Source organism: Pleurodeles waltl, chromosome 5 (assembly GCF_031143425.1).
Source record: "Pleurodeles waltl isolate 20211129_DDA chromosome 5, aPleWal1.hap1.20221129, whole genome shotgun sequence".
NCBI classification, from domain to species: Eukaryota; Metazoa; Chordata; class Amphibia; order Caudata; family Salamandridae; genus Pleurodeles; species Pleurodeles waltl.
The window spans coordinates 575,584,706-575,612,558 of record NC_090444.1 but is presented as its reverse complement, the minus strand read 5'-3'; the positions used below and the strand labels follow the sequence as shown (position 1 = coordinate 575,612,558).

The 27,853-nt window shown below is 46.3% G+C and overlaps 1 protein-coding gene across 2 annotated transcripts in view; it reads left to right on the top strand.

Annotated features, from left to right (window-relative positions):
- USP34 (ubiquitin specific peptidase 34) overlaps positions 1-27,853 on the top strand; it is a 1,940,069-nt gene that overhangs the window by 478,163 nt on the left and 1,434,053 nt on the right. For both annotated transcript variants that reach the window (XM_069234398.1, XM_069234397.1), the window contains one exon: positions 13,356-13,515. In XM_069234398.1, coding sequence (XP_069090499.1) covers positions 13,356-13,515 — 160 coding nt within the window. The remainder of the gene's footprint in view (positions 1-13,355; positions 13,516-27,853) is intronic.

The following is a 27,853-nucleotide window of genomic DNA, read 5'->3' as shown; positions in this document are numbered from 1 at the left end:
GTTCTTCATGGCTCTGCACTTCTGGTGTATAAAGTTGTGAAAAGAAACGGATGTCAGTGCACCTGGGTGGTGTCTATACAGGACCCGCAGCATCATATCTAGCACAGATGACGCTAGCAGTGGACGCGGTGGCGATTGATGCCACCTAAAGACATGTAGGGGTACTGCTCGAGAAAAATCTCTGGATCTAGACTGATGCCTGGGGAAATTCTAAGATAACAAATCTGCAACTAGATATGGTCTCAGTAGGAAAGTGCCTCTTTTGACATAGTGAACCAACCCATTTTTGGCCTGGTTTCTGGTGCAATTTGAACTGAAAGTGCATTGGGTTCCCCAGTGCCAGATCTCTTTGCCCAAAACTGGACAGTTGTTTTTCCCAATTGGTCAACCTTTAGCTTCCACTATAAGTCCGTAGTAAATGGTACCCTGGTACCTAGGGTATGAGGTACTAAAGGAAGGCCCCTGAGGGCTGCAGAATGAATTGTGCTACCCTCAGGGACCCTCTCGCTAGGTACACCCAGTGCTGCTTTTGCAGACTGTGTGTCTTGGTGCAGACCCAAATTGAAAACACAACATGGGGCCCAGTCTGTGTGCCCTCTCCCCGTTACACTGCATGCAATGTATGCAAGTCACCCCTCTAGCTGGCCTTCCAGCCCCAAAGGCAGGGTGCATTATGTTACATGTGAGGGCATACCTGCATTAGCCGATGTGCCCCTGCTATGTCTTTATCTATTCTCCAACATAGTAAGTGAACAGGGAAGCCTTTTAAGTACATGTACTGGACACTGGTCATTATGAGTTCCCCAGCTGACATGATGGCTTCACTGAAAATAGGGATGTTTGGTATCAAACCTATCATATTAATAAACCATCTCTGAATCCAGTGATAGACTTATTAATACATGCACTAACAGGGGACAATAGCGGTGCCCCCTAAAACCTACCAACTCCTAGCATGGGCATTGACTGTTAGAAACCAGTGCAACTACCTTAAGACAGAGATCTTGACCCCCTGAGGTGAGAGACAGTGCTCTCAAAGGCTCAGAACAAAGGCCTGCTCTCATTGATTAATCGACTTGCTTACCCTGCTTTTAAAGGCATCACTTTTGGAAGGCACTGTTCCAAAGACCTGGAAACATGCTATGGTCAAGCCTTTATTAAAAAAAAGCCCTATCTTGACCCATTCATTTAGTCTAATTATAGGCCAATAACTGTCCTGCCTATTCTATATAGAGTGCTGGAAAAGCACACAAATAAACAGATCACGAGGTATACAGAACTTAATCGCCTGCTTCAGCATTCTCAAACAGGTTTTAGGGCAGTCCATAGTATGGAATCAGCTCCCCTTGCTGTGCTGGTTTATCTTAGGCAATAGCTTGATAATAGAGGCATGGCAGTATTGATCCATATGGATCCCAGTTCTGCCTTTGATACGGTCAACCACATAACTGTACTTCAAAGATTAGAGGCCATGGGGGTACCAGATACTGCCTTGTCATGGTTTGCTTCCTTCCTGCGAGATTAGGTCTTTCAAGTTCACTCATATCAGTATTGTAAGGAAATGCATCCATGGCATGGTTACCCCCTAACTTTTTGCCTTTGCTGATGACAGTTATGATTGAACGTGTGCTGGGGCCCTGCTAACTAGGCCCCAGCACCAGTGTTCTTTCTCTAAACTGTACCTTTCCTTCCACAATTGGCACAGCCCTGGCACACAACCTTGTAAATGGTACCCCTGGTATCAAGGGCACTGATGCCAGGGAAGGTCTCTAAGGGCTGCAGCATGTCTTATGCCTCCCTGGGGGCCCCTCACTCAGCACATGCACACTGCCTCACTGCTTCACTGCTTGCGTGTGCTAGTGGGGAGAAAATGACTAAGTAGCGCTTTGGAGACCAGGAGGAGGGGCCAGCCGCCACACGTCAGGGCAAGGAGCCCTTTAAAACATTCGTTGCGCTCCCGCTGCCGCGGGTAGCGCTTTGGAGACCAGGAGGAGGGGCCAGCCGGCACACGTTAGGGCAAGGAGCCCTTTAAAACATTTGTTGCGCTCCCGCTGCCGCGGGTAGCGCTTTGGAGACCAGGAGGAGGGGCCAGCCGCCACACGTCAGGGCAAGGAGCCCTTTAAAACATTTGTTCCGCTGCTGCGGGTAGCGCTTTGTAGACCAGGAGGAGGGGCCAGCCGCCACACGTCAGGGCAAGGAGCCCTTTAAAACATTTGTTGCGCTCCCGCTGCGCGGGACGCGCGCGGGCGGCGCCCGGGCAAAGCCCAGGCCAAGGGCGGGCCCATCCTTGCCCGTCATTGCCAGGAAGAGCCAGGGCAGGGCCACCCCCCTAATATTTTGAACTAGGTAGGCTTAAATGTGATGCCCCTTAAAAGCAGTGCGCCTGGGTTTATTTAAGTACAAACAACCTTACCCATATCGCACTACCTTCCAATTAGGGCCTATCGGCTTCTGGAATATATTACCCAAGGTATTCATAACTCCCCCTTCGCGCTCTAGTTATAACGTCCCTGAGGCAAATAGCTTACCAAGATGGGGAAAAGGAAAGCTACCAGTAATCCTACTGAGCAGGGAAGGGCAAAAAGAGCACCTCGACACGCGGCCGAAAATTGTACGCTCACCCAAATTGATGATCTTATAGAGGAAGTGGAGAGTTTGCTAGCCACTAAACCCTCAAAACCTTGTAGGAAAGATGCTCCTTCCTCCTCTAATGTCATAAAATCTTTCTTCGCTCCTGTGCACAGAGACTCGAAGATATCTATACCCCAAGGCACCAGCACAGAATTCAGTAAGTTGGAAATTTTAAGGAATTCAACAGAGAGCCCTATCTTAAATCTGCCTAACCAGCAAGATGGTGTATCCCCCCTGCCAAACTGCAATAACCGCTTCTTACCCCTTGTTCTACCATCGCCAGCTGAATTAGAGAGAACTATCCCAAGGGAACTTGAGGAGCCAGTCCCAGTCATATCCACTCAGGATGAACATCTAGCTGTCTTACAGTTAGCACAGATAAGAGATGAAATCTTAAGTCTTAGAGAGCATCTTACATCTTTTACCCACATGATATACGAGAAGCTGGACGGCATATCTGCAGTAATTGGGGACATAAGGAAGACACCACAAAATTCAGACCTTAATTCCTTACCAAAGTCAGTTGAAATATCGGAAACATCCATCCCACAGAGGTGTAGGGGTCAAAGGGTCGAAATGGTAACACAGACTACTCAGGGGGGCAATAGCGCACCTCCTGCAGTGTGTGTTCGCAATAACTACAATCCACCCTTGGACACAGGGAATAATTGGAAGATGCACAGAGAAGGACACCTAGATAAAAGCTCCAGACGCCCCTTGGGAAATAACCTCCAAAGCCAGATTAGACATAATGTCTATGATATTTACATAACAAACGTCCCCAAGCTAAGTAAAGATCAATTTGAGCAAGGGGAATCTCTTAAAAATAAAGTTGTACATTGGATAAGAAGGACAAAGAAGTGTAGATCCATTATAAGGGACGATATAGTCATTGCACAGAGACTTACAAAAATAGGTTCAACATCAGATCTCATAGGGATAAAATTGATTAGTCAGAATCTAGTTAAGGGCCTTTTGGCACTTGAGGAAAGAATGAGACCGGGCACCTCCTCCCAAATGACACTTGTTCACAAACTTCCTCAATCATTGACAAACCGGTTCCCACAAGAGATAAATAATACTATAATGGCCCAGTATCCTTGCCCGCAGAGAAGGGATCGAAAGCAAAGCCATACTTCTGACATAGATTGACGTGAAGCCTCTGCCGCTGAAATTCCCGCCGCTGAAGCTGGGAGCGATGGCATACCCAATCCCGACTCTTATATTACAAAAAATGACTTACCTAATATCCTGGGAACAGAGCCTAAAAACATATTCTAGTGGCTCGCCAAAGGAGAAGTCCCAGCAAGAAATACTTTGTACATATGAGACTAGGAAAAATCTACCAGAAAATGGGCTTGACCATGACCTACCGATTAAGATTCTATCCTGGAATGTGGCAGGCCTGACTCAGAAAATAGCTAATCCTGACTGGTGCAGACTTCTAGATCAACACCACATCATTTTATTACAGGAGACATGGGCACCATCTGTAGTAAATAGAGAAGGCTATTGGACCTTCCAGAAGGCTGCACTACAATCACCATCAGGTAGGGCTTCAGGCGGCTTGACAATTTGGTTAAAACACAACTTGTTCCCAAAAGTTAAAGAGATAGTAGCCCCTACGAGGGATCTACTAGCCGTTGTAGTTGAAATTAGTACCGTTAAAGGTCTTGTTAACATAATAATTGTAAATTTATATATTAGACCTGGCACCCAAAGGACCCAGACCATTCAGATGAGTTCAATAGTAGACTTTTTTAACTGCTTACCTAATGGGCGGGGCATAATGGTTGCGGGCGACTTCAATATGCAATTGAACCGCGGAGATGGCAATCAGCAAGAGGGATCCCAGCTCACAGACTCATGGGATAGATCAGGGCTGGTGCAAATTACATCCAAGAAAGAAGGAGGAGCCTTAGAACTACTGGAAGACCTAATAAAAATAAAGGGATTAAGAATAGTAAATGGGAATACCAGATCAGACAACCCGGCGTCCCCTACATATAGGAGAGGCGCATATACTAGCCACCTGGACTATGTCTTAGTAAATGACGCCCTCTGGAAATCCCTAACTGACATGATAGTTCTCCCTCGTATTGATAGTGACCATCTAGCCTTAAGCACCTCCTTTTCCACTATCTTATTTAGTTCCAAGACACTGTCAACGTGGACTTTAAATAGTGCCCTCATTAGGACCAATGATCGTAAAAATGTGAAATGGGAGCGGGTTGAAAGTGATGCAAATTTTCAGCTAGCGATCTATAGATCAGTTGCAACAACACTTTCTCCCCTGAAACATACAAATATCAAATTGGTTGATTTGGTCTATCTCCATAACACCCTGGTCACCCGACTAAAACCACACTTCCAGACGGTAAGGAGGCGGATAGAGACTGTTATTAAAACCTCTAGGTGGTTCTCCAACTCCTGCCGTCAAGCTAAGATACACTTACTGGGAGCACTTAAGGAAGGGAATTTAAGAGAGATAAGGAAGAGCAGGACTGTATACAAAGATGTACTTAAAAATGCAAAAAAAGAATGGGCGAATAGGAATTGGAACAAGATGGTTGTGGCGCTCCAGGAGAAGGATCTTAACCTATTCTGGAAACTAGTGTCAGATAAGAGTAGCCCTCAAGAAATGGAAAACTACCCTGTCATCCAGCCAGAAACTTGGATGACGCACTTTTCAAACATATACAGAAAACCACATACCAATAGTACTATTACACCCCTACTAAAACCTAACGATCTTGTTGGCAATACCTTAACGTGGGGGAGTATAACACCACCCAAATTTGACCTGGACCTATTCTCCATAAAAGAAACAACAGAGGCTCTCCAATCCATACGCAAGGGAAAGGCCCCTGGTCTTGATGGCATCCCAGGAGATCTATATCTTTCTCGTCTGACAACGTGGTCATTGTATCTAAACACACTTAGTAACGAGATACTGAGGGGGGGAGGACTTCCTACTACATGGCAAGGAGCAGTCATAGTCCCTATTTATAAGAAAGGGCCAAGGGAACAACCTAACAACTATAGGCCTATCAGTCTTATTGATGTTAGCCAAAATATCTTCGCTAAGCAAGTGCTGAACAGACTACAGACATGGAAAGATGATGCCCAAATTCTCTCCGAATCTCAGGGAGGCTTCAGAAGAGGAGAGAGTACAATAGACCAGGCATTCAGGTTTAACCTCCTTTGCTGGAAATACCTGTCACTCAATAAAAGCCAATTGTATGTAGCTTTTATCGACTTAAAAGCTGCCTTTGACATGGTACCTCGGGATACACTATGGGAAGTTATGGAGAGCTATCAACCCAATAGCGAACTACTAAGACTGATTAGATATCTCCACGAAGGGACTTATGCTCATGTACGTTGGTCAGATAGTGACGACCTAACGGAAGCTATACCCGTCAATAGAGGGGTTAGGCAGGGTTGCATCTTGGCACCAACACTATTTAATCTCTACATAAACGGTGCTGTGGACCAATTGTTACACTGTAATCATGATGCCCCTAGATTAGCTGGAACCCCGGTCCCTATTTTAATGTTCGCCGATGACACCTTATTAATCTCAAGAACACCTATGGGCTTGCAAAATGAATTGGACACCTTTTATAATTTTTGCTCCAACAGAGGACTTGAAATTAATCTAACAAAATCTAAGTTTATGGCCTTTAACCCACACAAACTATTTAGGGGAAAAATGACGATAGCAGGCCAACCAGTGGAGAGAGTCCGACAATTTGATTATTTGGGGATTAGGTTAAGTGACGACCAACGCTGGTTGGCACAGATTAAGAAGAGTCTGACAGCACTTAGGTAAAGGTCTATAGTGATAGCTAAGAAAATAGCTAATACTTGTGAAGGGGAGATATCACCTGCCATCACCGTCTACAAAGCAGTGGCAGTAGCGGCCTCAATTTATGGTGCCGAGCTTTGGGGTCATACCAACTCTAGGTGTCTGACCACTGTAGAAAACCGGTTTATTCGAAACTTCCTAAAGTTGCCGATGAGCACCCCTCTCACTCCGCTCAGATTTGACTTAGCCCTAAATGAAATACACATTGAAATTGCATTAAGACCCCTAATGTATTGGATTAATCTTTGGACCTCAGAGGACGGTCCACTCTCCATAAAGCACTAGATGAATTTCTTGCAAATGACAGCGTACTAAAGATCCCTTGGTTCAGACACATCAGAGACACGTGTAAATTTCTCAAAATGGAGGAGGTGTGGAGTGCTCCCCACAATTTGGCAAAGGAAACAAAGGAACGTGTAAATATGTGCTACTGGGAGAACATTCTGACCCAAATTTGGCTAAAAAATCATGGTAGTCTGACTTTGCAGTTCTTAGATCACAAATGTAGTCCCAAGTTTGAGGCCTATATGGATAATGTAAATCCTCCATATACCAAAACACTATTCATTAAATTTAGACTAGGGACTCTTCCGCTCAAGCCATTTACAGCGCAATGGAGACCGGAGGACTGCAATACAATATACTGCCATCATTGTCAAAAGACAAAAGAGTCACTTGCGCACTTTATGTTTTTCTGCCCGAGATATTTGGTACCTAGGAAAAAGTGGATTGCTCCATTATGTAGGGCAATTGGGATAAGGGAATGGAACACGGCATTACGACTCCTAACAACTGATACAAATGATAAAATAGTTTTTTCTGTGGTGGGATACCTGCGAAGTGCATGGTCAATAAGAACAAAAGAACTATTATAAATGTGTAAATTCAACACATTGGTTTTAGACTATATTCACTTAATATATCAGTTCTTAACCGGATGGACCTAAAACCTAAACGGTCTGGATTTTTAGTTTTAAAGAATAATGATGATCTGTATGTTTTATAAATCTGTGACCTCACTATTTATCTAGGGTTCTTAAAAAAGTAAATTATGCAATTTCCCCCTTCTATCCCAGATATCAGAGACAAATGATAAAATTGGTCACTCAGCGGCAAGGTTCTTGTAAAACACATAGGAGACACGAACTAGAACTCTGATAATCACGTGCTTCTAATAATTTGGTTTTAGATTATATTTAATTAGTTTGATAAATATTAATTAATTGAAGCTAAATCTTAACGATCTAATATTTTTACACGTCTTGAGATTTTGTAAAAACAAAAATGTTTAAAAACAATGTTGTCTATACATTCTAAAAATTTTTAAAGCGCTATGTTTCTTAATCATGTTATGTCTTGTATTGTCTACTTTTATGGCTTATAGCCGAAATAAAGTTATATATGATGATGATGATGACTAAGTCAACATGGCACTCCCCTCAGAGTGCCATGCCCTCAACCCACTGCAGGCCTTACAGCCCTAAGGCAGGGTGCACTATACCACAGGTGAGGGCATATGTGCATGAGCACTATGCCCTTGCAGTGTCTAAGCAAAACCTTAGACATTGTAAGTGCAGGGTAGCAATAACGAGTATATGGTCGAGGAGCTTGTCAAACGCGAACTCCACAGTACCATAATGGCTACTCTGAAATCTGGGAAGTTGGGTATCAAACTTCTCAGCACAATAAATGCACACTGATGCCAGTGTGCAATTTATTGTAACATTCACCCAGAGGGCATCCCAGAGATGCCCCCTGAATACCAGTCCGACTCCTAGTGCTAGGCTGGCCAGTCAGCTAGTGGAGATGTCTGCCCCTCCGGCCACTGCCACCACTTTTGGCGGCAAGGCTGGAGGAGATCATGAGAAAAACAAGGAGTCACCCACCAGTCAGGACAGCCCCTAAGGTGTCCTGAGCTGAGGTGACCCCTGCCTTTAGAAATCCTCCATCTTGAATTTGGAGGATTCCCCCAATAGGATTAGGGATGTGCCACCCTCCCCTCAGGGAGGAGGCACAAAGAGGGTGTAGCCACCCTCCAGGACAGGAGCCATTGTCTCCTGCCCTCCTGACCTAAACACACTCCTAAATCTAGTATTTAGGGGCGACCCAGAACTCAGAGAATCAGATTCCTGTAACCTACAAGAATAAGAAGGACTGCTGACCTGAAAACCCTGCAGAGACGACAACTGACTTGGCCCCATCCCTACCAGCCTGTCTCCATACTCAAAGAACCTGCACAGGAACGCATCCGACAGGGACCAGCGACCTCTTAAGCCTCAGAGGACTGCCCTGAACCGAAGGACCAAGAAACTCCCAAGAACAGCGGCACTGTTCAAAAACAGCAACAACTTTGCAACTTTTTAGCAACTTTGAAAGAACTCACTCTTCCTGCCGGAAGCGTGAGACTTCACACACTGCACCCGACGCCCCCGGCTCGAGCTCCAGAGAACTAACACCGCAGAGAGGACTCCCAGGTGACTGCAACTACGTGAGTAACCTGACACCCCTGCACCCCCACAGCGACGCATGCAGAGAGGATTCAGAGGCTCCCCCTGACCGCGACTGCCTGGAACAAAGAACCTGACGCCTGGACCAAGCACTGCACCCGGAGCCCCCAGGATCAAAAGGAACCGAACTCCATTGCAAGAGTGACCATCAGGCGACCCTCTGCCTAGCCCAGTTGGTGGCTTGCCGTAGAAGCCTCCCTGTGCCCTGCCTGCACCGCTAGAGTGACCCCCGGGTCCCGCCTTTGATTCCTATTGAAAACCCGACGCCTGCTAAGCACAATGCACCCGGCTGCTCCTGTGTCGCTGAGGGTGTGTTTTGTGTGCCTACTTGTGTCCCCACCATTGCTCTACAAAACCCCCCTGTTCTGCCCGACGAATACGCAGGTACTTACCTGTTGGCAGACTGGAACCGGAGCACCCCTGTTCTCCTTAGGCGCCTATGTGTTTTGGGCCCTCCTTTGACCTCCGCACCTCACCTGACCTGCCCTGCTTGTGCGGTGACTTGAACCCCCAACGGTGGGCTGCCTATGCCCAGGAAACTGAACTTGCAAGTGCTTTACTTACCTCAGAAACTAACCAATACTTACCTCCCCCCAGGAACTGTTGATTTTTGCACTGTGTCAACTTTTAAAATAGCTTATTGCCATTTTAACCAATACTGTGTATGTTACTGCTCTAATTCAAAGTTCCTTATTTACCTGTGTGGAGTACCTTGAAATTGTGTATTTACTTCAAATCTTGAAGCTTGTGGTTCTAAAATAAATTAAGAAAGGATATTTTGCTATATAAAAACTATTGGCCTGGAGTTAAGTCTTTGAGTATGTATTACTCATTTATTTCCTGTGTGTGTACAAGAAATGCTCAACACTCCCCTCTGATAAGCCTACTGCTCGACCACACTACCACAAAATAGAACATTAGAATTATCTAATTGTGCCACTATCAACCTTCAAGGGGAACCCTTGAACTCAGTGCACACTATCTCTCACTTTGAGGGTGTATATAGAGCCAACTTCCTACAATTAGTGAAGCATTCTTTTAGCCCAGAAGACCTTTCTTCCTTTCATCAGGGGCAGGATGATCCCAGTGAGGATGGACAACATGGCAACCCTGTGGCACTGCAACAAGCAATGTAGAATGGTCTTGTCCCCACGGCATTACGGTGAAAGCTGGCATTTAATGGGATTTATCTGGCGGCCCATCAGCTAGTGGGAGCCATCAACATGAGGGTAGACTAAATCAAGAGACATTATCTTGCTGATAAGGAGTGGTGTTTACACCTGTGGGTGGCAAAGTGTATCTTTGTCTGGTGGGGCACACCCTCCGGAGACCTATTTGCTGCCTTCAAAAATTCTCATTGTCCAGCCTTTTCCACCTTAAGGGTTTTTAGGAGAGATGTTCCACCTTTAGTGGGAGTCCATACTAATATATGCATTTCTGCCTCTGCCACCGATCTTCAGGGTACTGAAGAATGCCACACAAGATCAAGCCCAATTATTCTGGTGACCACAAATTGGGTTGTGAAGGTCTGGTGCTTAGAACAGCCATCCCTGAACATCTACACTGCATTTTAGCTTCCTCTTTGAGATGACTTGCTGTCCCAGTGGCATAGCAGAGTACTGTACCTGAACCTCCGTGATCTACACCCATTTATACATGTACAACATAGGAGCTTTGCTCTACCTTGCGAGTCGGTTGGTGTAATTTTGGCTGTATCCCGCCCTTCACGAAATCAGTTTATTAAGGCCTCTAGTGGCTAGATTAGTGATATATTTTGGCTATCAAGACTTTAAGGGTTAATTTATCAGCCTTTTAAGCCTTTCTTCCATTGCCTCTTCAGTCCTCCTTATTCAAGCCTTTCATTGTCATGCATGTTCAAAAAGAGCTTTTACATGTTTCCGTCTGCCATCAGCATTGTGTCATACTGAGACATAAATTTGGTTCTAACATTCTTGGTGTGCTCCTGTCAAACCTTTGCACTTCTGTTCTTGGAAATCTTGTCCTCTGCAGGCTATATTTCTCATTGCTATCAATCTGAGTGTTGCATCAGTGAGCTGCATGTCTTGTTAGCTCTACATCAGCCTGCTTTTCCAGAAAAGGTTTCACTTTTCCACCTGGGGTAGTCTATGGCTCTCTTGTGTTCTTTTCTCCACCACATTTATCTAAAGTGGAACAGAGGGTTTATCAGTTGGATTCAAGACACTCACTTACCCATTTTGTGGAATGGACTTTACATTACATTACATTATAATTATGATCTTAAGTTAACTGTCCCCCCTGCAGGAACTGTAACGTCTGGCGGTGAGCCTCAGAGGCTCAGGCCTCATGTTACAGTGCCTCAGGGCACTCCAGCTAGTGGAGATGTATGCCCCCGGACAAAGCCTTGACTTTGGATGAGCAGTTTGGCAGGAAACTTAAGAAAAACACAGAGTCACGACCGCTTCAGCTGGGACCACCCCTAAGGTGTCCAGAGAAGAAGTGACCCCCTCCTTGCAGAATCCTTTATCTTGGTTTGGAGGACAGGGACCAATAGGGATAGAAATGTGTCCCCACACAAGGAGGGTGTAGCCACCATCAGGGACAGTAGCCATTGGCTTCTGCCCTCTGACCCCTGTAACACCCCTAAATCTTGTATTTAAGGGCGTCACTGAACCCAGCTCACCAGATTCCTGGCAACCGACAGGAGAAGGACTGTTAAGCTGAAAACACCCAGCAGAGAAGAAGGAAGACAACAACTGCTTTGGTTCCAGCCCTACCGGCCTGTCTCCTGCTTCAGAGAACCTGCAAAAAGACCAGCGACGCGTCCAGCAGGCCCATCTACCTCTAACTCCAGAGGACTGCCCTGCACCTAAAAGAACCAAGATCTCTCGAGGACAGCGGCTCTGTCTAAAAGAAACCTACAGCTAAGGACTCCCACCTCACTATAGATGCATAGGTCCTGACCCCCGTGCACCTGACGCCCACGGCCGTGTCCAGGTGGTCAACCCAGCAAGACAGGGTCCCCAGGCAATTGGAAGCTAGAGCCCACCCTGGGTAGACTCCTCCAAACCTCCACGATGATGCCTGCAGAGGAAATCCTTAGGACCCCCCTGACCCTGAGCTCTGGATGAATATAACTGACGCCTAAAGGACACCCTGCACCTGCAGCCCCCAGGCCTTGGAGAACCTGACCCCTGGTGCAGCATCGGCCAGCAGACAGCCCTCCTCCCTGTCCAGCCGGTGGTTTGCCCGAGATCCCCCCCTGGACCTCGTCTGAAACTTCAGAGTGACCCCCTGGGGTCTCCTCGTAGAATTGCATTGAAAACCCGACGCCCTATTTGTACCCTGCACCCGGCCGCCCTAGCGCCTCTGAGGGTGCGTGTTTGGTGTAAACTTGGGGCCCCTCAGGTGCTCTCTTTAACCCCCCTTTTCTTCCCTCTGAGCCGTGCGTACTTACCTGCTGGCTGACCGGATTCCAAGTACCCCCGTCTCAATAGGTGCCCACGTTAATTTGTTTCCTCTTTCACCACTTGTCCCGACCGGCCCTGTGTTGCTGGTGGTGGGCGTTCGGGGTTAACTTGAACCCTCAATGACGTACTACCTAAACCCCCGGAGATAGGAACTGTAAATTGAATACTTAGCTGTAAAACTGAACTATCTTTTCCTCCCCAGGAACCGTTGAAGTGTGTCCACTTTTAAAATAGCTTTTTACCATTTTAAAGAAAACTGTGTACATTGTCGATTCTTTTCAAATTCCTGATTATATATATGCAAAGTACCTTTCAATCTGTGTACTTACCTGTAAACTGAATCTTGTAGTTCTAGAAATAAATTAACAAAACATATTTTTCTCTCTAAAAACCTATTAGACTGGAGTTAAGTCATTGAGTGTGTGGTTCTTCTATTGCTTGTGTGGCTACAACAAATGTTTAACACTACTCTCTGATAAGCCTAACTGTTCGACCACACTACCACAAATAGAGCATTAGTATCATCTATTATAAGCCTCTGGGGAATCCCTGGACTCTGTGCACACTATATCTCATTTTGATATAGTATATACAGAGCCATCTTTCTACAGCTATGCTCTACATTATTTTGCATGACATGTCTGAAGTCAGCACCTTTACATGGTCTGTGTCATGTGCAGAGGCAGGGCAGATTTAGAAAAAAGATCAATGTGCCACTTATTGACAAACAGGAGATCTAGTCTAGCACCTGGGAAGAACCTTGCATTTAAGGCCCTGAGGTTAGATAGAGAATCCACCAGAAAATGTTACTATAGGTAAGTAACCTCTTCATTTTGTTGCAGTGCAAAAATAAGTTATCTTTGATTTGATATGTTGTATTGCTGTTTGTATTTACAGGTAAAACTGGTTTGGAAAAGGAACAAGAATTTATCAGCAAGTGCATGGAAAGTCTTATGATAGCTTCCAGTAATCTAGAGCATAACGCTCAGTCCAGTCTCACAATAATTGAAAGAGGTCTTTTGATGCTGAAAACACATCTTGAAGCATTCCGGCGTAGGTAAGGCAGGTTATGAAGCCATTAATGTATGTAAGTGTTTATAGAGCGCAAAGCTAGTTACAAAGCAGCAGAGTGTTGAAAGTAGAAGAGGGTAATAAGATAGGAAAGAGAGAGAACAAGATAAAATGAAGCAGTCCTCTGTAGATGGGTCAGTCAGCTGGGTCCAACATCCGGAGTTAATTTAGAAAGAGCTGTTGCTTGAAGAGGGTGTTCTTCATTTCCTTCCTCAAGTGCAGGATTGATGGGTCTGTCTAATCGGGGTGAGAGAGGGCTTTACAGATCCTAGGAGCATAGCAGGAGAATGCATGGTCTATTGGTTTCTTCTAAACACATTTCTTCATCTTGAGCATAATCATGATCTGTTTCAGAAATTACGTTGTTCTATAAATACACAGTGCTTGCCGGCACACATGCTCCTTTTGAGTTAATAACTTTGTAAGAACTGCAGTAGTTCTGTACAGTAGTATGGGAATCCATTCAGACAATAGGGTTCTGTTAGGGGTGGAAAGTAGGGCTCTGTTAGGGGTAAGACAAGGTCAAACCCTGAGAGTCTAAGTCATTTGATGAGTCAGGTGCCAGGGGTATCCTTTAGGTGGGTGGTCAAATGTAATAATGTGATGTTACCTCTGAGGTGGAATAGTACTTCTGCTTGAACATCTGCTGTGAATTTCTCTTCAGGGAAAAAGAAGGTATAAATGGTTTAAATGACAAATTGTTGCTAGGCTAGCAGCTACTTAAAGTATTTTTCTGAGGAGCACATTCCAGAGAGGAGGGTGCTGCCAGTGTGGAATCCTAGGATTTGGCACTGTATGTACAAGCTGTTGAGATGTGTTGCTGAAGGCCCGTTCCACATGTGTTTCTTTTGGTAGTAGTTCAGGCTGAGTACTAATTTCATATTCAGTGTGTTGATTTTCAGGTACATCTTTTGAGCAGACTTGGACTGTGATGAACCAGCCTTTCGACCAGCTGATGTTGCCTGATGTGAATTTTAGGAAACATTGGTGTAGTCCGAACTGGGATCTGTTCACTAGCTAGGAAGCAAAACTACTGAAGAATGATGCCTTCGAAGTCTATCCTCAGAGACAGTGACTAAGCTGTGATGTTCAGTTGTGTCAGAGGATGTAGAGGAATTGAGCAGTGTGAGAAGCCCAACTTCAATATTGTGATGCAGAGTGAGCCTTTGGTGGTGATTGTCTTGTAGTGTAGCCATTTTTATGTAGCCTTTGTGCGTTTTCTTCATGCATTAGGCCTTTGTGCACTTTGCCCTAGATGCGTTTTATTCGTTTGCTTAAAGCATCGGGCCTCTGTGCACTTTTCTCTAGATGCATTTTATTCAGCCTCGTACTGTTATTTTTCAATAGCCAGTTCTACGGTCTTGTTTTATTTTCTTATCACACTGTTTAGCCTACTTCAGCACCGGAGTTCTCAAATAATACATTCTTGCTCACTCTGTGCTTCAGTCAAGGATACAGTCTGGTACATTGCCGATAGACGTGGTAGGAGTTTAGTCTTTGGTTTGTAGACTATACACATTCTTACGTAGGGACATTTTGTTAGCACATTGACATGTTAGTTATAAAAACACTTCCTAGTCCTAATACACGTTAGAGGGAGATTCTGACCAGGGAACCACAACTAGACGCTGACTGCCCTGTTGCAGATGCTGATCCAGATCCCTGGCCTTTGCTCAGGTATGAGGGTTGATGTCCTCCCGGGGAATCTGAAAGGCAAGCTTAGAGCTTAACATGCTGTGCTCAAAATAGAACTTAATAAGAGAGAATGTAATCTGTTAACACTATGATAGCGTTATTCTTATGTTTCACTCTTCTGGTTACTATTTCAATCCAACTGTGTTGTATAGTTCTGGTTATTGCGGCTCACGCCTTATTATCTAAAATGCAGTCGTTTTATTAAATCAATCTATAAAACTTAAACTGCCTTTGTCATTTGTATATGAGACCACACCGTGTATGAAAGAGCTGGTTGGGATCTGAGTGACCACGACTTCCCTGAGAAGTTCTAAGATGTCATGCGCTCGGCTGCCCAATCATCCCTTCCCCTTGGGAGAGATGAAGCACTGCTAGTTAGCCGGAGCAAAACCAGATTGAAGGTGACAGGGATCCTTCTTCATGGGTCAGACTTAGTCCCCCACACCAAGAACGACCCTGATACCCAAAAATCCAGTAGTCTCATTTAGGATAATGAGAGCCAGCGCTACAGTCTCAGTGCTACAGTGTGGTCAGTTTCTGGATTGCTATTCCTGAAAGCAGGCATTTTTGATTCTATAAGTACAGTTTAGTTAAGGCTGCCTTCTTTATGTCCTTACCTAGGAATGGTAAATGTATGATAGAGTGATAGTGGCAAGATTGTCATTAGTTTGTACCTTATTGGAGGATTGACAGAAGAAGTCTTTAATGCAAAGATCATAGATGGTTTTGGCTAGGCATTAGAGTGTGTCTCCTGAGATGAATGTCACTGTTGCTTATACCCTCTTTGTGTGATGTAGCCTTTGGGATTTTGAGATTTCAGATCATCAGTTGAAAGAAGGATAGTAGTGAGTCCAATTGGGTCTCAAAAGGCACTTGACGGGAGGATGACGGGGGCATTTAGAGAGATGGTTTTGACTTTTGTGTTGTTGATGTGCTCCCTGATTTTGTCAATGTTAGTATATTTCTCTTTTGAATGTTGGAGGTGTCTATGTGGTATGGAATTCAGGCAGCGTTCGTTTACGTTGTAGATTGCTCTGCGTTTGTTAGATATTACAATTTTAACCATCGAATAACATATAGCCTTGGCATCTGAGTTGGCCTTCCTGTGGGATGCTCCCAGGGTTTTTCTGACTTATCAGTTCTTCTTTTAGGTGCTTCTGCAGCCAGGGTTTCTCCTGTCTTCTCATGGCATGTTTGCTGTCCGAGAGTTTCTGTGTTATTTTGATGTGTATGTAGATGATCCACATAAAGAATGCCTTTACTGCCTTTACCCTAACCACCCAGTAAAGGACTGTAAGGTATGTAGAACTGTTTCATCAAAGACTTTTAATGATAGAGAGGGGAAATTACTAATCTGGCTTCAGAAGTCCAAGACCTAGAAAGTAACAACTTCTGAGTAGGAAAGTGGCACTTCTGAGAGGTCACGAAAAAGGGCAAGATCCTCTGACCCAGGGACATCTGAGGAGGGTAGAAATGCCTTAAAGAAATATCACTAGGACACTCTACATAAAAAGAGAAAAAAATAATTCCTCAGAAAAGGTCTCTTCTCTGCCCACCACGCCTTCCCTATGACCCCACCGTCGACAGTAACAAAGGCAACCATGCTTTCAACGAAGGCTGCGTCAACGATGTCAGTGGGACTGTCGACAAGACTTAAATTACCTGAAAAGGCTTTCACACCGGCTATAACATCTCCTAGCAAGGTATCGCCCTTTTCTCCTCTCACCTATTGGACATGGAGGATTCAGATGACGACAGACCCTTTGGAATTGTGCATAGTCCTTCCCAACCACTTGTGAAATGCCAGGAAGATGATAAATCTGAGGAGGAAGAGCTCTATGGCCAATAATATTATGTCCCTCCACCAAGAAGATATTATGGGCACCATTATACACAGGAAGAGATGCAATTGCCCTCTACTCTGGTTCAAGACCTGCAAGCAATGTTACAACATTATAGAATGAGGTTCCCATAACCTCTAACGGAACATCAATCATTGCCACCTCTAATCTCTGCCCCATCTACACCTCAGAATCTGCCTACACCTATCACGCCTAGGATTACACCGAGAAACATTGCGGTGCCACCACAATAAGACTCCTCTTCATCGTAGGATGGAAGGCGAGATAACTGATAATCCCCCTCCACAAGATGACTGCCACACCCATGAGATTTTGCTCCTGAGGACATCGGAAGGTTTCACAACTTAATGGACCGAGCTGCAGCACAATTTCATCTTCCAACTTCCATTTAGCAGGATGACTGCTTCCTGTATGACTTTAAGCAGCAGGCAAGAAAATCTGTACAATCAATCCCCCATTATTGATTATATGTGGGATGAGGGGATTAAAATAATGAAGGACCTGGCTACCGTGACTTCTGTACCACCATTGGTAAATAAAAAAATACAAAGCCCTGGAAGATTCCCCAGCATGCCTTGCAGGACATCCCAAACCAGACTCTGATATCACAAGTGCAACAGTGCAGTTCCAAGAACCCGTCCACCCTTATTTCCAGCTCCACCAGATAAAGAGGGCAGACATCTGGATAATATGGGCAAGAGGTTCTCCCTCATGTCTGCCATCGTAGTGTGAGAAGCTAATTCGCTGGCAATACTTGGCCACTACGATTGGCAGATGTGGTCTGATATCGGAGACCTCATAGACCTTATTCCAGAAGATAAGAAAGCAAAAGCAACGAAAATCCTCCATACTGCATCTCAGGTAATATATTGCATGCTTGTCATAACTTTAACAGGCTTCTGTCACCTAGCAGGAGCAGTTGTCCTCAGAAGCCAAGGACGGCTTAAATCAACATAATTTTGGCCAGAGGTCCATTCAAAAGTTTTAGATATGGCCTACAATGGGGAGAAACGTTTTGAAAAGCACATTGATACTGCGCTGCTAGTAATAAAAAAAATGATAGACACTGCTAGATCCCTCGGAACCCTGCTGTATAGGAAGCTGCACTTTCGGGGGGGTTTGTGGAAGGGGTTTCTCTTCCTGCAGAGGATTAGATCAACGTCCTAAGCAGTTCCAGCCCTTTCAGTATCAGTACAGGCAAGGCTACCAGCAACATTACTGTCTGCCACCCTCAGCGGCCTATAACAAGCCATAAACAACCCCCTCCAGAGTAGAGACCCGGGTTGCAAGCAGTGACCTTTACCGGGTGCCGGCTACACACATCCCATCCCATCCTGTGGAGGGAGATAAACCCAGACAAGTGGGTATTGGACTTGATCGCTTTTGGCCATACTCTGGCGCTTTTTGCACAAATTCTAAACAACCCTCCAAGGGGAACCCACCCCCCTCATATTCACTAATTAAGGATGGAAGCCCTCATCATGCTTGCAAAGGGAGCAATAGAGAAAGATCCCTTTTCACAAAGGGGTATAGGCATCTATTCTCCATGCTTCCTCACCCAAAAAAAATATGGGAATGGAGGCCCATTCTGGATTTGAGAAAACTGGACACATTTTTACACAAGCAATCATTTAGAAAGATCTCCCGCTCCGATATCCTGCATCTCCTCGTCAGCAAAGACTTCATGATGACTCTCGATTTGCAGAATGCATATTTTCACATCCCCATACATCCAAAACACAGAAAATATCTTTGCTTTCCTGTAACCGGTACCCATTATCAATTCAAGGTGCTTCCATTGAGGCTCAAATCGGCACCTTGGATATTCACCAAGTTCCTTGCACCTGTAGCAGCCGCTCTGAGAACCCAATGTCACCAAATTTTTCACTACTTGGACGACTGGCTGCTAATAGCCCCAACAAAGTCTCAGGCGGCCACAACCACTCAAGCCTGTTTCAACTTATTTCTTAGACTGGGTCTCAGTCAATTTACAGAAATCAATGACTATTTCGAGTCAGACTACAATATTCCTGCTCTTCTGGATACCATCAACAGCAAGGCATATTTATCTCAAGACAGACAAACCAATCTAAGAGCTCTAGCAATCAGTCTGTCAAAAAGAAAGCCCGCTTAAGTTTGCCTCTACAAATCGTTGCTGGGCATGGTCTTCTTCAATCACTCTGGTATCTCTTTCATGCCTCAAGATTAGACCATTGCAAGAAGAATTGCAAAAACATTGGATCCAAACACAAGGGATCATTCAACGATATTGTGACTATTACCCCAGCTATGAAAAAAGTTCTTGAATGCTGGTCCCAAATTTCTCATTTGCCAGGGGGCCTTACGTTTCTACTTCAGATCCCTGAATTCGTCATAACCGATGCTTCCCTGCAGGGTTGGATGACCACCTGCAAGACTTGCAGCTTCAGGGGCACTGTTCAACACAGCAGAAAACATGGCATAGCAACAGGTTAGAATTGAAGGCCATATTCTTCACTCTACAGGCTTTTTTCCCAGAATAGCAGGTGCTTCAGTACTGGTTCGCACAGACAGTACCACCAGCATGCATTATATCAACAAGCGGGGAGGAACGCGGTCTCCAACACTCTCCCAGGAAGCTCAAGAGCTCTGGAACTGGCTCACTGTTCACAACATATCGCTAAAGGCAGAGCATGTGTCAGGATTAACCAACACCCTAGCGGACATGCCCAGGAGGACAACGGACAGCTGTCACGAGGGGGAGCTGAATCAAGAGCAGACAATCAAAATATTCTCACGCTGGGGCAGGCCAGCATTAGACCTGTTTGCGACGGACAAGACCGCCAAATGCCACCCCAGTCGGTATCCGCTCCTGGGATTGTGGGGGAATGCCCTTTTGATGAGATGGTCATGGACCTATGCCTACGCTTTTTCCCCCTGTCATGCATTCACCCTTTCATCCAGGCTGTAATTACAGGCCGCAGATACACTTTGCATGGGCACCTCATAGGAGGCATAATACATGTTGCAGCCCATGGAGGTCCCCTGGTGCCTTAATTCCCTGGGTACCATATACTAGGGACTTAAAAGAGGGCACCATTATGGTGTCCCTTCCCTGCACCTTGCAGGCACCTACAGCAACGACATCCAGCTGTGTGGATCTGCTCTCCTCTGGAACTGCATGGATCCTGCAACACAGGTGGTGGTTTTTCTGGTGGTCGTCGACATGGGGCTCCTCTCCAGGAGTACTGATTAGGCCTCACTGCAACTGTGCCTGCTGCTAGTGGGTTGCCTGTGGGGGCTACGACTCCTTCTTCTGGCTCTTCTGACTTCTGAGGGTCAGCCCAAACTCCCCTCTATGGGTTGAGTCTCCTGGACCTTGCTGGTCCTTTTCTGCCTTGCAACTCTTCTTTTGCCTCCTCTTGCATTTGCCAAGGCTTGTTAGTGGTTCTCCTAACCCCTGACCATCTGCGACCTGGCGACCGATGTAGGACATCTGCATAACTCCAAGGACTCCTCTGCTGCTCCTGGGCTCCACAGCTGATCTTCTCCTTCCCCCGTCGATCCAGATCTTCATCCTCAAAGGGTGGGTAGTGGCTCCTGCCCCGACTGGACACTCCATCATGGACTGGACTCTGCTCTTGTTTTGTATGTCATCCTCTTCCAAAATCCACCTTTGGGTTCCTTTGGTCTGGTCCTATTTTTGCACAATACATTTTCTAAGTCATTGTGTTAGTCCTTGGGAAGACCAGGTACTTAACTCTGGCCTGGTGTGTGGTGGCTACCTAAGGTACTTATATCTTATACCAGGGCCAGGTATCCCCCTAATAGTGTAGCATAGGCAGTGTCTAGAGTGTGGATGAGCAGTCAAGGCTTATCTAGGAGCCATGCAAAGCTCATACAATACCATTGTAGTCACGCATCGCTTACACACATGAAAGAACCACACAGTGTTACAAAGACAAAGGTACTTCATTATTTTAACACAAAAAAACAAAATACTGTATAGGCAATAGTATAGTAACATACTACCAAAACATTAGATAGGCAATACTCCAATAGGAGGTAAGTAAAAACACCAAATATGTACACTAGTAATCAGGAATAGGCCTAGAAAGTAATCAAGGAGTAAGTTGCTGGATTTTCCCCAAACCACCCAAAAGGAAGAAAAAAGAAGATAATGCAACACCCAGACAAGACCAAAAGAAAGCAGCAGTGGATTCCTGAAAAGGAAGACCTGTGGAAAAAGGGGACCAAGTCCAGAAGTCACAGAAGTGTCCAGTGGAGGCAGGAGTCACTCCCCACACCCCACTCGTCTGTGGTTACAGGAGTTGGTCGGCGGTAGGACGAAGACAGTCAGGAATGCAGGTGAAGAGATCCTGAAGGATGCAGGCCACGTCCCACGCCGGATGGATGATTGCAGTCAGTTAGTGGCATGGAAAAACCACCATCAAGCCTTGGCAAAGGCAGAAGTCTGTGTGAAGCAAAAGTAGAGCTGCCGGGGACCAGCAAGGTCCAGGAGAACTCAATCCACTGGGGAGTACTGGGAGGATCCTCAGCAAGGCAGGGAGTCCACAGAAGAAAAGGCAGCCCCCACAGGAGACCCACTGGAGGAGGACCCAGGAGTCACAAAGGAGCCCACGCAGCACAACTGGAGAAGGGTCCCACGCCGCAGGAGAAACACGCAGAGGGCTGTGCTTCGCAGGAAGGAGTGCCTGGGGCTCAGGCTATACGGAGCCTTAAGATCCCTTGGAGGAGATGCCAAAAAGCCTTGGTAGCTGCAAGAGACGTGGTGCACGGGGGTACTGTCCTGCGTGGGAAGGCAAAGGCTTACCTCCACCAAAGTTGGACAGCTGGCAGAGAGGGCCAAGAGGACTACTCTGGACCACCACCTGTGATGCAGGATCAACACTACTCAGGTTGAGAGGAGATCCACGCATCCGGTCGTCGTTGCACTTGGTGCCTGCAGATGCAGGGGAGTAACTCCTTCACTCCAAGGGAAGACCTTCTTTTTTCTCGAGGAGGCTGAAGACTTGTCCCCCTCAGAGGATGCACAGCTGGAGAAATGTTGCAGAAGCTGGAAGGAGCCATGGAAATGGTGTTGAAGCAGTCTTCGTCGTGGATGCAGGTTGTCCATTCCCGGAGGTTCCAGTCGCAGTTCCAGTGGCCAGAAGTCAAAGTAAAGGTTGCACAGGGGTCCTGCTGGAATCTTGCATGCCAGATCGGAGGACCCACCCAAGAGAGAGACTCTAAATAGCCCTGAAAGGGGGGTTGGTCACCAAGCCAGGTGACCACCTATCAGGAGGGGTCTGGGCGTCACCTGCCCTGACCTGGCCACTCAGATGCTCCCAGAGGCCCCTGCCCACCTTGGATTCAAGATGGCAGATCCCAGGCACCCTCTGGAGGGACTCTGGATGCCATCCCTGGTGTGGTGATGGACAGGGGAGTTATCACTCGCCCCAGAGCATGGATTGGGGGTCCCTGATCCGGTACAGACTGGTTTATGCAGGGAAGGCACAAAATGTGCCCTTCAAAGCATATCAGTGGCTTGGGAAGGCTACCCTCCCAAGCCATGTAACACCTGTTTCCAAAGGGAGAGGGTGTTACACCCCCCCTCCCCCCCCCCCCCCTCTTGCAACGGAAATCATTTGTTCTGCATTCCTAGGCTTGAGCTGATCAAGCAGCAGGAGGGCAGAAACCTGTCTCAGGGGTGGCAGAAGCTTGGGCTGCCCGGAAAACCCCAGAAGGCTGATTGGAACAATACTAGGGGTCCTCTAAGACACCCCCAGAGTGCATGGAATCATACTTTCAGTACTGACAACAGTATTGGGGGGGGTATGAGTCAGACATGTTTGATACCAAACATGCCCAGGTTCGGAGTTACCATTGTGTAGCTGGATATAGGTAGTGACCTATGTCCAGTACATGCATAACCTGGAGTCTCCGCATGAATTCCAGGAAAATGGAACTGGAGTATGTGGGGGCACCTCTGCTCATGCAGGGGTGCCCTCACACACAGATACTTACAACCTGTCCTCTGGACTAGTAGGGCCTGCCTTAGCAGTGACTAACAGTGACCTAGTGCACTGAGCTTTAGTGAAAAGGGTGCATGCACCCTTTCACGCAGGCTGCAATGGCAGGCCTGCAGACACACTTTGACTGGGCTCCCCATGGGTGGCATAATACATGCTGCAGCCAATGGGGATCCCCTGGTACCCCAATGCCCTTGGTACCATATACTAGGCACTTGCATGGGGGCACCAGTATGCCAAATGAGGGGTGAATCTGGTTCAAGTAACCAAGTTTGAAGGGCGAGAGCATAATCACTGAGGTCCTGATTAGCAGGATCGCAGTGAACACACTTCTCTCTAACTCTTCCATACCCTTGGGTGGGGGATTTTACTTCGCATTCCACTAATTTAGTATATGGTTCGGTCCTCCCCTAGGGCCCACACTAAGGTGCTCCGCACCCAGTTTGGGAACCACTGGCTGTAGTTTTATTGTGTCCGAACTGGAAATAGCTCAGTGGTTCCCAAACTTGGTGCGGTGCCCCTGGCTAGTTTTGATGGCGCAACAGGAGGCTGCGGCTCCCAGTTTGGGAACCACTGATATAGTGTATACCTACCTTCAGTTGGGGGACTGCCGATAAGTTATCTAGTGTAGTGTTACTGTGTGGTTCCTTTCATGTGTGATAACTTACTGTGTACTGCATAACCTTTGCATGTCTCCTAGTTAAATCTTGGTTGCTCATCCACACCTATCGCTAGAGAGCCCTGGCTTCCTAGACACTGTCTTTATTTACTAATAGGGGCTGCCTGGACCTGGTATAAGGTGCCAACACCATAGGTGTGCACTACACACCAGGCCAGCTTCCTACACATTACACCAGGGCAAAGTCTTCCTCAGCACTGTCCAGCAGAGAGGTGTTTCAGTGGCTGAGATCTTTGACCAGCAACATGGGTAGCTCTTCAAACTTTTGCCAAACATTGTCAGGATGCAGTGGTGCGAAAGGATGTCCATCGGACCCCTGCCCCCACTACACCTACCCCAGAAGACTGCAACCCATCTGCATCATGCATACATCCATTGTGAATGTCTCCACATCTTCTACAACCTTCCCAGATGCTTACAAGCAAACAATTGTTCTCCCATTGCAGAAGAAACACTCTAAGGACCCTTCAACACTCGCCAATTAAGACGATCTCCCTGCTACCATTCCCGGCCAAGGTCTTAGAGGAAAAAAATAAACAAACACCTCACGAAATATCTCAACAACCACTAACTACTTGACACCGCTTAATATGGTTTCAGACTGAACCAAAGAACGGAAACTTCCCTCATTGCTGCCACGGATGACATCCGCTTGACTCTGAACAGAGGAGATGCAGCTGCCCTCATTCTCTGGGACCACTCCACAGCTTTTGACACAGTGTCCCGCTACATCCAGCGCAGGCACAACATCTGAATCCAAGAGCACACACTCCGACGGATCTCCTCTTTCCTGACTGGAAGGACCCATTTAGTCAGCAAGGCACCATATCCCTCATGCCTGCGACCTCATCTGCAGAGTTCCACAAGGATCCTCCCTGAGCCCAACCTTCTTCAATGTACACTTGATCTTTCTAGCCAGCGTCATCCGCTCTCACAATATCAGTGCCCTCTCCTATGCCAATGACTCGCAACTCATTCTCTCCCTCACAGACACGATGCCCAGTAACAAGATCAAGTTCAGTGTGTGCATGATCAAAATCGCACACTGAAGACCAACTGCCTAAAGCTGTGCACTGACAAGACTAAAATCATGCTCTATGGGAAGAGCACATCACAGTGGGACTCCACCTAGTGGCCAACAGAGCTAGGACTGATAGCCAACCTCACAATCCATGCCAAGAACCTCAGAATCAGTCTCAACAACAAATTCAACATAACCGCCCAAGAAGCTTTTCAAATGGCTCCTAATCAGTGCCACAGAAAACTGTGACCCATGCCTTGGTCACAAGCAAGCTGGACTATGTAAACAACCTCTATGCCAGGATCAGCAAAAAACTCACCAAAAGGCTGCAGACCATTCAGAACCCAGAAGCCAAAATTGCACATAACCTCTCACACCTCACTTGCATCACATCACATCCCACCTAAAGGAGCTCCGCTGGCTCCTCATTTACAAACAATCACAATTCAAGCTCCTCACCCACATGCTCCAGACACTACATAACACTGGCCTATCGTGCCTCAGCAACCCCATCTTCTTTCACAAACCTTCCAGACACCTCCACTCAACCGGACTTCTTCTTGCACAAGTCTCATGCATATGAAAAACCAAATCTGATCCTTGAGCCCCACCCACATCCCTCCTAAAGCATGTAATGACCTGCTGCTACACAAAAGAGCCTCCTCCTCCTCGCTCCTTAAATTGGAATCTGTTCAGGTGGGTTTGGAATCTGTTCAGGTGGGATTGGAATCTGTTCAGGTGATGTGGAATCTGCAGGTAGGAGTATCTATCAGAAAATAAAGTTACTGACTTTTGGTAACAATCTTTCTGGTGAAAACCTTCATGTAGATTCCTCACCAATCCCACTGCTTCCCCATTCTGAAGGATAGTCGTAGACCACATAAACGTGTTCCAGTCTCGATTGTTGCACTGAACTAGAAAAATTGATATATTCTTTCATCTCTGCCTCTAACGGTGTGGCAAAATGGACAGGGATCTGACTTTGATGCAGGCGGTGGACGCTTTAAGGCTTCAGTGGTGTCACCATAGTATTGTTTTTTGTGCAGTGTTGTAGCCAGTGTCCCTTATTGGTGTGGTAGAGCTATGAAAACGTTTCTAGATCCTGTTTAGCACACGCAGATACTCAACAAATGAGTAATCTGCAGGTAGCCATAGTATCCACCAGAAAAAAGAAAAAAAATCTACAATTCAAAGCCAATTTTGATCCAGCTAGCTAGAACATTTGCCACATCCATAACTGTAACCTCTAAACCCTTGCATTGCAGAGAGAAAAATTAAGCAAAATGTGGCTGTCAGGGCAGTAGTCCACAAAGATTTTAAAAAAATAAAATCTGATAGAGACTTCTAGTTAAGATTCCTTACCTTAGAATTCCTCCCCAGCATCAGACTGGATCCAGAGATTTGTCTTCGAGCAGTACCCTTGCGCGTTGTCAGGTGGCATCAACTCCTCGTCCATTTTTGGTGTTGTGGTCACCGTGATGACGTAACGGTCGTAAATGGGCACCACCCTGGTACATTGACGTCATTTCTTTTCTTTCCTTGCCACGCGCAGATCCTGAGACTCAAGTCTCCCAGTGTTGGGAGGTTTCTTAAAGGGCTCACCCATTTGTTTCCTCTGACCCCGTTCATTATGCCAGATGGGACTTAAACCTGGTCCTTACCTACCTTAATTGTGCCCCTTTTGAGCCACTTCACAATTGTCCGCTGCGGCTCCTCACATTAAAAACTGCTTTCATGATTGCCATCACCTCTGCTCGCAGAGTGAGTGAGCTTCAAGCTTTTTATTGAAAGCTACCATTTTCATCTGTCCATCCTGACAAAGTGAAGCTTCGTACCAGGGCCTCCTTTCTTCCCATGCCTTTTCATGTAGGTTAATCCATCACTTTGCCTACTTTTTATGCACCTCCACATCTCTCTCATGAAGAGGAGAGACTCCACGGTCTGGATCCAAAAAGAGCGTTGGCGTTCTACCTCAATCGTACTAAAGATTTCTGAGTGGATGATCAACTCTTTATAGGATATGCGGAGGCGAATAGAGAGCGGGCGTTGAGAAGTGCACCATCTTGCGTTAGATGGTGCTCTGCATCAAAATGTGTTACGCTTTGGCGAAGAAGCAACCCCCTGATCGTTTGTGTGCTCACTCCAGCAGATCAACTGGTGCCACCACAGCATTAGCACGTGGAGTTCCTGTCCTGGATATCTGCCTGGCGGCAACGTGGGCATCCCTGCACACGTTCACTAAACATTACTGCCTGGACAGTGAGGTCCGCGGAGACAGCTACTTGGGTCGTTCGGTTCTGCAGGACTTTCTAGTATGATCGTGGTTTGCAGCCCCCACCGAGGATGGTATTACTTGGGTCTCTGTTGTAACAAAGGAATCTGCAACTAGAAGTCTCTATCAGATGAACAAGTTACTTACCTTTGGTAACGATTTATCTGGTAGAGACATATTCTAGTTGCCAAACGGAGAGAGAAGAGAGCACCTTCCACTCGTATGAAAGATACCACAGTGGCTTTCCCTGTTTTATAGCCCACTAGCTGACATATGTAGGGCTGCTACTTGCAAGCAAGCATGAATATTGATCTTATTCAGTAGTCAATGGTCTGGCAAACAGTTTTTAAAATATTGTTCTAGACATCTCAGGCCACCATTTTAGGGATTTAGGTACTGTGTTGTAGTTGAGGCACAGCATGCAATCCACATCTGTATATGTTGCAAACTGAAAACCTTTTTTATCCAAGTCAATAGGTTTGCAGCCTTCAGTGCTGTAGATTCACATAGGCCCTAGCCATTTTGTACATATTAATAATACTTTTGCTACGTATTCTTAGCAACATGTTGTTTCTTTCTCAGTACACAGACCTTACAAAACTTAGGGGGTCATTCCTACATTGGCGGGCGGCGGGAACCGCCAATTGGCCGCTCCGTGGTCAAAAGACCGCGGAGGCCATTCTGACTTTCCCGCTGGGCCGGCGGGCGCCCGCCAAGGGAGCGCCCACCGGGAAAGGGCCTGCAACACTGAAGCCGGCTCCGAGTGGCATGGGCAGTGCAGGGG